The sequence below is a fragment of the Pinus tabuliformis genome, chromosome 8 (assembly GCF_031772625.1).
Source record: "Pinus tabuliformis cultivar Carrire ecotype Pingquan chromosome 8, CPIR1, whole genome shotgun sequence".
In the NCBI taxonomy this organism is placed as follows: domain Eukaryota; kingdom Viridiplantae; phylum Streptophyta; class Pinopsida; order Pinales; family Pinaceae; genus Pinus; species Pinus tabuliformis.
The window spans coordinates 1,287,705,702-1,287,715,234 of record NC_142294.1 but is presented as its reverse complement, the minus strand read 5'-3'; the positions used below and the strand labels follow the sequence as shown (position 1 = coordinate 1,287,715,234).

The following is a 9,533-nucleotide window of genomic DNA, read 5'->3' as shown; positions in this document are numbered from 1 at the left end:
ACCTGAATCAGCCTGATTCGCTTCGTTCTTCAGGTTTTCGGATTCCTTCCGTTTCCAACAGTCCTTCCTCAAGTGTCCAACTTTACCGCAGTTCCAACATTTTGCCTTACACTTTTTGCCCTTCGGTTTCGACCTGGAAGACCCTCTTGGTTTGTCTCCTCTTTCCTTTGAGCGTCCTCTAGCGACCATGGCTTCTGATGTTGTTGTATCAGTGCTGGATTTCCTTCGTACCTCTTCAGACAGAAGAGCTCCCACGACTGATTCAAACTTCAAAGAATCAGCAGAGCTGAAGCTGATCGAGGTTACGAAGTGATCCCATGATTCAGGCAGAGAACACAGCAAGGTTATGGCTTTATCTTCTTCCTGTATTTTTACTTCCATATCTGTTAATTGACAAATTAGTGTATTAAAGACATTCAAATGTTCTGCAACGCTTGAACCTTCTTTCATTCGAAGACTGTATAATTGTCGTTTCAGATAAATTCTGTTAGTTAATGATTTTGTCATATAAAGGGTTTCAAGTTTTCCCCACAAACCTGACGCCGTGGTCTCTTCAACGATGTTGAAGAGAACTTCATCCGCTAGACATAGCCGGATGGTACTGAGAGCACGGGCATCCAAGTCCTCCCACTCTGTAGTAGTCATGGTTGTGGGTTTCTTAGTAACCCCATCCAATGCCTTGTGCAACCCTTGTTGCACAAGCAGATCCTTGACCTTCAGTTTCCAAAGAGCAAAATTGCTCTTTCCGGTGAATTTCTCCACCTCGAATCTAGCATTCGACATCTTGGCCATTTTCCTTCCTAGGGTTTCAGTCTTTTTAAAAAAAAAAAACTTCCCCAATTCAAACAGAAAGACAAGTTTCAAATCTTTTGTTCTCTTGCAAACTTTTCCTTCTACAATAGTTGTAAAAACAACACTCTCTCTTGCAAACTTTTCCTTCTACAGTATTTGTAAAAACAACACTCTTCTCTGCCGTAAAAAAAAAAATTCTGCAAACCCTTCCTTCAAAAAATTCTGATGCTGTCTTTTTTAAAAACAAAAAAAATAATTCTGCAAACTGCTATCTTTAAAAAATCTGCAATCTGCTATTTTTTTTAAAAAAACTCTGCAAAAAACCCTTTTTTTTTCCTTTTTTTTTTTAATGTCTGTTAAAAAAAAATGATACCCGAATTCCACGCAGTCCACAGGCTTGGGCAACGCAGACCTTCAACGTTAGCAACGCTGGGCACCAGCCAACTGCCGTCCTTCAGGAATTCTCCTCTTCTGCTACCGTCCACAGGAATTCTCCTCTTCTGCTACCGTCCACAGGGCAATGCCTTCAGGCTTCTTGCTGCAACGCCGGTCAACAACGCTCCAGGCTTCTTACTGCAACGCCGGTCAACCCTTCAAGCTTCTTGCTGCAACGCACCCGCAGGGTAACGCTGTCCCAGCGTATTCTTCAAGCTTCTTGTCTGCAGGTCAATCCTCTGCAACGCAGGTCAACAGGCTTACGCACAGCAGCAAGGTTCTTCAGCTTCACGTCTCCGTCACGCAGGTTTTTGGACGCTACACAGCCCTCACGCACAGCAGCAAGGTTCTTCACGCAGGATACACGGCTTTGATACCACTTGTTGAATTAAAGAGCAGAGAAAGAAAGAAACAGCAAGAATAAGAGAGAAGAAGACCAAGAACAGAGAAACTGAAATGTATATCTGATTATTCGATGATGATATTACATCTACATGAACTTTCGATATATTCATGTTATTATCGTTACATAACTGAAAAACTAAATTGGTTACAAGAAACTGATTAAGTTCGTTGTCAAACCAACAAAATACAGCCAAAAAAGGTTTTTCTTTTTCAATATTCTTTATCAAAATGATCAAACGCTGCAAAAACCATCAAATTTAACAAATTTTCAGATTTGAAATTCCTATTCTTACCCTGACTGGACCAGATATATATTTTGAAGAGACTTAGATATAAAAAGCCATAACTTTATTTATTAAGAAGTGAGGCACTGTTCTTAAAAACAAGCTTGAAGTCAAAGTTAAATTATCTATTAAAAAGTAAAGCACTGTTCTTAAAATCATGAAATCAAACTTGATTTAGAATCATTAAGTCACATTTGACTTGACTTGGAAATGTGAACAGAAAGCTTGAGTGAACAAAGCCAGTCCATTTGCAAAAGGTAGCCGACCCTGAAAAAGCATCCTGATACTTATTAGCGTGAAGTCAAGCTTGACTTGACTTATAAGCACAAGCATGAAATCAAGCTTGACTTTATGGGACATCACAAATTTGACTTAAGGCGCACAACTGCCCCTTTAAACGGGAGACATACCTAGAGAAGCATATTCGCCAAACTTTTCAAAGTATTGAGCTTGGATGAGAACTGTAGCAGTGCCAATTCTCACCAACCGAGCTCACCGCTCATCCCTCATTGCTTAATAATATTACCACACAGAAGCATTGCGTAATAATATTCTCAGTGCTCACCTCCCACTTCTTACGGCTCAGAAATATCCCCACAAATAAGCGCTGCCTAATAATTTTCCAATATTCCACCTGATAGGAAGTACAGATTGTCCTGAAAAAAAATCAATTTAATTTTCATTATGATTATGCTAGTTTCAATTTAAGGATTAGATTAATGAGTGTATGATAAATTATTGATGACAAAACTTAAAAAGTTTAAATTTAAGGAAGTCCCTTAAGATAAGGGATCATAATAAATGATCTATATATTCCCAGCATCCATGTTAAGATTAGGAATCATAACAAATGATCTATATAATTCCCAGCATCCATGTTAAGATTAGGGATCATAACAAATGATCTATATAATTCCCAGCATCCATGTTCAGATAAAAATAAATGTCCAGTAAAGTTTTCCTTGTAGTATGATGAGCTTCAAAATATTGTGCTAATTGATAAAATAGACAGGATGTTTAATATCTTTCAGTCTAGACACCCTAAAATAATACAAGACATGAAACAATAAACTTAACCTTTATAATGGATGGTAAATTCTCAACCCAAATATTGATAAATCTATAGCCTGTACTTCTGCCACTGCAGTGATACGCCCCAGTAGTATACAAGTTTTGCGAAATTTTCTATTAAAGTGTACACAACATGTATATAAGCCTTCAATTTGGGACGCAGTGCAATGCTTTATATTTGCTTTTAATAGACTTGCCTGCGTATTTCTTTTACTAAAACATGCTGAGAAGTTCATAGCTACTGAAAAAAATCTGCACGCAGGCAAGATGTTCACGGTGAAATGAATACATTCTCACCTTACAACTAGTGTTCATAGTGAAATGGATACACTCACTCCATACAACATCGTGTGTTTTTGTCATAGAATTATACTGTTTGTAAGCTAGTTTGTTGATATAAACTACTAAGCTTACATTTAGAATAAGGCAGATGACTAATAGGTTAGAAAACTGAAGATGTATAAACATATCATATGACCCAATAACACCCAAACTTGCATCCAAACCATAGCAGACATCATATCCCATGAGATTCTGAGAAAAAAGAGTAATGATAAATATCTCTTCAACCTTTTCAATTTGCAAATGATAAAAATTTCTTCAATCTTTTCAATTTGGAATGATAGGAGTTTCTTCAATCTTTGCAATTTGCAATGTAACACTCTGTTAGTTGTTAAAGCACAAACAGCTCAAACTTTTATGTGAGGGGAAAATAAGAGCCTATAATATATTACAGAAATATATCCGCATATATCACGACGACATAATATTTTGGATGGCCTAAAATTTGATAGCACAGTTTGTTATATCTGATTTCCATTATTTAGATGCTCAAGTCAGTCGGAAAAAATATCCTACAAACTACACATGTTGCAAACTAATCAAAGCTCTAATGATCCCAAGCTATGATAAAAATCCCAAGCTATGATAAAAAATCACTGAAATGTGACAAGTAGTACTTCATCTTTGAAGATTGCAGACTCATGATCTGAGATACCTTGCACCTCAGAGCCAAGCAAATGAGCAATCTGCTTCTCTTTGTGGCACAGAAATCTCCAAATGCTAAACTCAATAAACATGCCTATGATACATCTAAGATGTATCCAATTCTATGAGGTTACCATATGACCCCCACAATGAGGATACCAATGTTCTCACAACTTGGCCCATGGACAGTTTGATGCTTTGATCTGCTTTTGTTTATGGCTATCACAAATAGTTCTTCCTCTAGAATCTGTCATTCCTCCGGCATAATTGTTTCTTCAACTTTCTGGAAAAAAGCTGGCATGCATCCATGCTCAGATCCACTGCTGCTGACAAGGCTACAAACACTGCAGCATCCTCCATGCAGGTAACATGTCTCATTGCCAACTGGACCATAGGCTTACTGCACTTCCTTTCTCCTTGGATGGTTGAGTTCATCACAAAGCCACAGTAGGATTGGTAAGGCCACATGCTAAAACTAAAGTTTCCACTGCTATGAGGGGTTGACGCAGGGGAGTTAGATATAGGTGTGCCTGATTTTCCATGACCACTATCTATAAGAAACTTGCCACCCTTTTGAGCATTAATAATTGATTCTGCTTGCAGAAGCCCACCGCCCATCCGAGCCAAACCACCACCATCTGCCATAAGCTCAAATTTGCACCCCAATCCACCACCGCTCCCTCGTTCTCTCCAAGCTTCTAGGCGACCCCATGGTCTCCAGCTGTCTTCACCCTGGTGGTCAGGTTTGAGAATGAGCTAGGCACCAGGATTTGAGTGGCTTACATGATCAGAACTAGGTGAAGGAACAAAGGGTGTGACCATGGACGCAACGGTTACAGGGGAACCAGACAGATCGTGAATCATTACTAACGATCCTTTGCATTCCCTCCTCTCTCGTTCTCGGTCTTGAACGTTTTCAAATGGGCACAACTAGTGTTTCTTGTTGCTATTATCATGTTGCATTAAACTGCAAAACATAATAACAAAACCTAATCAGACATTTCACTTCCAACATAATCAAACCATTCCACATCAAAACTGATATAGAAAATTAACCGATTTTTTTACCCCTAGATCTATATTTTTTGTAATGGCCTTCAAAGCCATCCTATACACCGTAAGGGGTCTCACAAACACACCTTAGCGAGGTACAAAGTTAGCACACTTTTATGACACCTATTTCCTTAAAATGCAGAATTTGGTGTATCTTTGTGAGATGTGAAAAATGCAGAATTTGCAGTATCTGTGAGTGGTTTAGGCTCTGTATGATTGTAAGTTCTGAAGGCGCGCGATGGGGGCTCTGCGCGTGGTTGAGGCCTCAGTTTGAATTTCGGCAACCAGATGCAGACGCCCGAATGGTTCAGACGGGTGGATCTGTCAGACAGATACGAGTCAGAATTAATGCGGAAGGGTGGAAAGGTGGCATAGGAATGCGGAGTTGGAGAAAGTGGTGGAGGGAATTCTCGATTGCCGGAGCCGGATGTTTTTCCGAGCGGCCTCGGAAACTAGACAATTCCTCCGTCTAGTTACACTACTTCGAACAAAATCATGATTATGCTTTTGCAAAATTATGGTTTGATGTAGAAAATTTTTAAAGTTGGCAAACTAAGAATCGTCTACATCAAAACTTGATATAGTTTTCAACTATGCAGGATTATACATAAAGCTTTGGGTTTAAGAAAGACTAATGTTCAACTATTGTCTATGGTAAGAATATGAGTTCACACTTTAAGAAAGAGAAATTCAAGAGTGAAAAAATTACAATAGAATCGATACATGACAAGAATAATATTTGTGTTTTATGATTCTTTTGTCTTACTATTTTAAGATAATAATTGGTGTATAATGGTTCCTTTTTTATAGGCTTAAATATTTTTTTTCTTTCTTTATTAGAGAATGAATGTTTGCAGAGCAACTCTCTAATTGGATATGTATTTTTTCTGTAAAGAAGTCATGTTGGGCTAGAGGATTTGATGTCACACCACTATGTTCAGGTTTGCATGCAATTTCATCACATTTGATGGATTTATCCATGGAAGTATTCCAACTATGTTATTTTTTCCTACAATAAAGTAACCATCAAGATGGCATTTGATGGATTTATTCATGGTGTTGTTTCAACTATGTTGTTTTTTCTAACATTAACATAACCTTCATTGTTTGATCTCCGAAAAGATTCTAAAAGCCCTAGGATACACATGATATCCAATCATTAGGTACGAAATATTTTTCTATATTTAAATTATTTATATTGATGTAACTTTCATTGCTTTAGCTCCCAAAAGATTCCAAGCCATGGGATACAAGTAATATCCACTCACTAGGTATGAAATATTTTTCTATCTTTGAATTACTTATAATTACTTATATGGACTCGTATCAACATTCAATAGGAGATTGAACTCCTATATTGGAGACTATGTAATTGAAGACTATGCAATTGAGATACTAATACTTGGCATTTAAAAACTTTTATATTTTAAAAATAAATCCTAAAAATATTAGTGATAATAATAATAAAAGTTATCTTAAAAGATTTTAATGTCCAACAATATATGAACTTTTACAAATTACATATTACAAATATTATTAGTATTTTTACTTACCATGTAAGAAATATTATTAATTACTATATAACGTTTCACAATAAAAAAATTAACAAATCCTATATGCAATAAATATTCCATCCTATCTAAATCTTTTAAAAACAATCTATTAAAAAGTAAAGGAAAAAAACAAATAAATGCTAACAAAGTATTTGTTGGAAATATTAATCCTAACCACCACATTAAACACACTGAAAAACACCATGCTTGCCCAGTAACTTTTGCAAGTTACAATTTTGTTTGCAGGTGGAAGGACTAAAGTTTGAGTAGAAGTACATCGCTAACCATTCCGCAACACAGCAGAGAGTTTAAGGCATTTAATGAGTTTTGATAAATACGTATGGGCAAGAATTCACTCTGAGACTGTTACTCACACTCCACAACACCTGTAAGTTCATAAAACCATTTATTATGTAAAATCACCCATCCTGTGTATTAAGGTTTCCTCTGTCATGAATTAATAAAATGTATGTTTTGTATAAATATGAATGTAGTGAATTTTGTATAAATCGTGTAGCGAATTTTGGTGGGCCCTTGAAAACAAGTGTTTTACTGTGTGAAGTGCGTAAATCACAGTAAGATATTTTTTCTTTTACTTGGAGGAGCAGCATCCAATTTATCATGCTAATGTATTTTCCTATGTTTTGAAATATAATCAAAAGTACGTTATGTTGTCATGTGGTCTTAAACTTTCACATGTAGATTTACGGCAACAATTTTGCTTTTACTCTGTTTTTCTGCGGTCAGATCTGTGTTTTAATTAATCCTCTCTGTAGTTGCAGCAATTGTTGCAAGTGAATACTTTCCTTGCCGCAACTGATTTCTAAGCCACAATTGATTAGCCACCAGAGTCCTCTCCTCTGCCACATAAAATTTTTCTCACATGTTATCAAAGCAGGTTAAATTCTGTTAGTGTAAAAACAAGTGTTTTTTACTAGTAGTTAAAATTGTTTTGAGGCCGTATTGTTTTTTGAGCATATTTACCAACAGGTAGAGTTTTTTTTTCTCACTTAGAAATGGCAACATCAAGAACAAGCTTGACTAATCCTCAGATACCTTAGTTTAATGGAGAAAATTATGATTATTGGGCCATTACAATGAAGGCCCTGTTTTCTTCTCAAGACATTTGGGATTTGGTGGAGAATGGTATTCAAGAACCAACAGATGCAGCAGCATACAATGCGTTGTCTCAAGTAGAAAGGGATTTTTTGAGGGACAACAGAGAGAAGGATGCAAAAAATCTCTTTTATATTTTTCAAGAAGTTCATGAAAGTATTTTCCCAAGGGTTGCAGCAGCAACGAAGTCCAAGCAAGCATGGGACACCCTCTAGATAGCCTACCAAGGCATGGCAAAAGTCAAGACAACAAAACTACAAATGTTGAGAAGAGATTTTGAAACACTTTGTATGAAAGAATCTGAGAATGTAGACTCGTTTTTTACACATGTAATTGGATTGGTTACTCAAATCAGGTCTCATGGTGAGACACTTGAGGAAAGGAGAATAGTTGAGAAAGTTTTGAGAAGTTTTCCAGCAAGGTTTGATTCCATTGTTGTCGCTATAGAAGAGACAAAGGATCTCTCACAGTTCTTAGTGGATGAGCTTCATGCATCATTGATTTCTCATGGACATAAACTGAATAGAGCAACAAGCTCCTCATTGGAGCATGCTTTCAAGACACAAGTTTCATTTGGTCAAGGTAGAGGCAAAGGAAGACCATATGCTGGAGGAAGAGGAAGAAGCCCACACAGAGGTGGAAGAAGCAACGCTTCAAGCTCAAGTAGAAGGGGCAACAATCAAAATCCAAGTCAAGGCCCAAGTCAAAATCAAGCACAAGGTTAGAGGTATGATAAATCTCAAGTTCAATGTCATTACTGTAAGAAGTATGGTCATTGTGCAAATGAATGTGGAAAGAAGTAATATGACATTAATAACAAACCAAGTGTAAATGTGTAAATTTACAAAAGAAAATTAGAACCATGATAGCATGTTTTTAGCTTGTAATGTAGCATAAGAAAAACAAAGTGATATATGGTATCTAGCTTCAGGGTGTAGCAACCACATGTTATGAAACATAGAAATGTTTTCCAATCTAGATGAAAGTGTGAAATCCAAAATGACATTAGGGACTGATAACAAAGTCTCTGTCATGGGAAAATGAAGATTTAATATCCTAATGAAGAAGGGGGAGAAGAATTACATCTCAGATGTTTACTTTGTCCTTAGTTTGAAGCATAACCTCATAAGCATTGGATAGCTCATGCAAAAGGGCTATAATGTCTCTATTAGAAATGCTGAGTGCACAATTTTGGATAGGCCTCCAAGCAGAAAACTGATTGCAAAGGTTCAGATGACAAATAATAGAATGTTTCCCCTAAATATAAGATCATATTTGAAAGAATAAGGTGCACAAGCACAACTATCAATGAACTCACAAGAGGATGGAAGAAAAATTGTAGCTGTCACACAACTAAACTTTCAAGCAGAGGTCAAAAATGAAAATTAGTTGTGGCATTTGAGATTTGGTCATCTCAACTTTGGAGGTTTGAATTTGCTACATAGGAAGGGCATGGTGAATGGGCTTCCACTCATAGAAAAACCAGACAGCATATGTGAAGGATGTATCTTGGGAAAACAACATAGAGATATATTTCCAGAAGGAAAGTGAGTAAGGGCAAAGGCACCCTTGGAGATTGTCCATTCAGATTTATGTGGACCAAAGCAGACAACATCAATTGGTGGCAACCACTATTTATTGACCTTCATAGATGACTACACAAGGAAGACATGGGTTTATCTCCTAAAACAGAAAATTGAAGTGTTTGAGCACTTTCGCCAATATAAGGTTCTTGTTGATAAGTAAAGCAGACACTACATCAAAGTCCTTAGGAATGACAGAGGTGGCGAATACATCTCAAATGACTTCCTTCAATTTTTTAGAGAGCATGGAATTC

The 9,533-nt window shown here is 36.8% G+C and overlaps 1 protein-coding gene across 1 annotated transcript; it reads right to left on the bottom strand.

Moving 5' to 3' along the window:
- Positions 1–4,214: 4,214 nt before the first annotated feature.
- On the bottom strand, positions 4,215–4,619 carry LOC149240142 (uncharacterized). Its single transcript, XM_089370073.1, has one exon. It carries the CDS (start codon positions 4,617–4,619, stop codon positions 4,215–4,217), a length of 405 nt encoding a protein of 134 aa, XP_089226199.1.
- Positions 4,620–9,533: the final 4,914 nt, after the last annotated feature.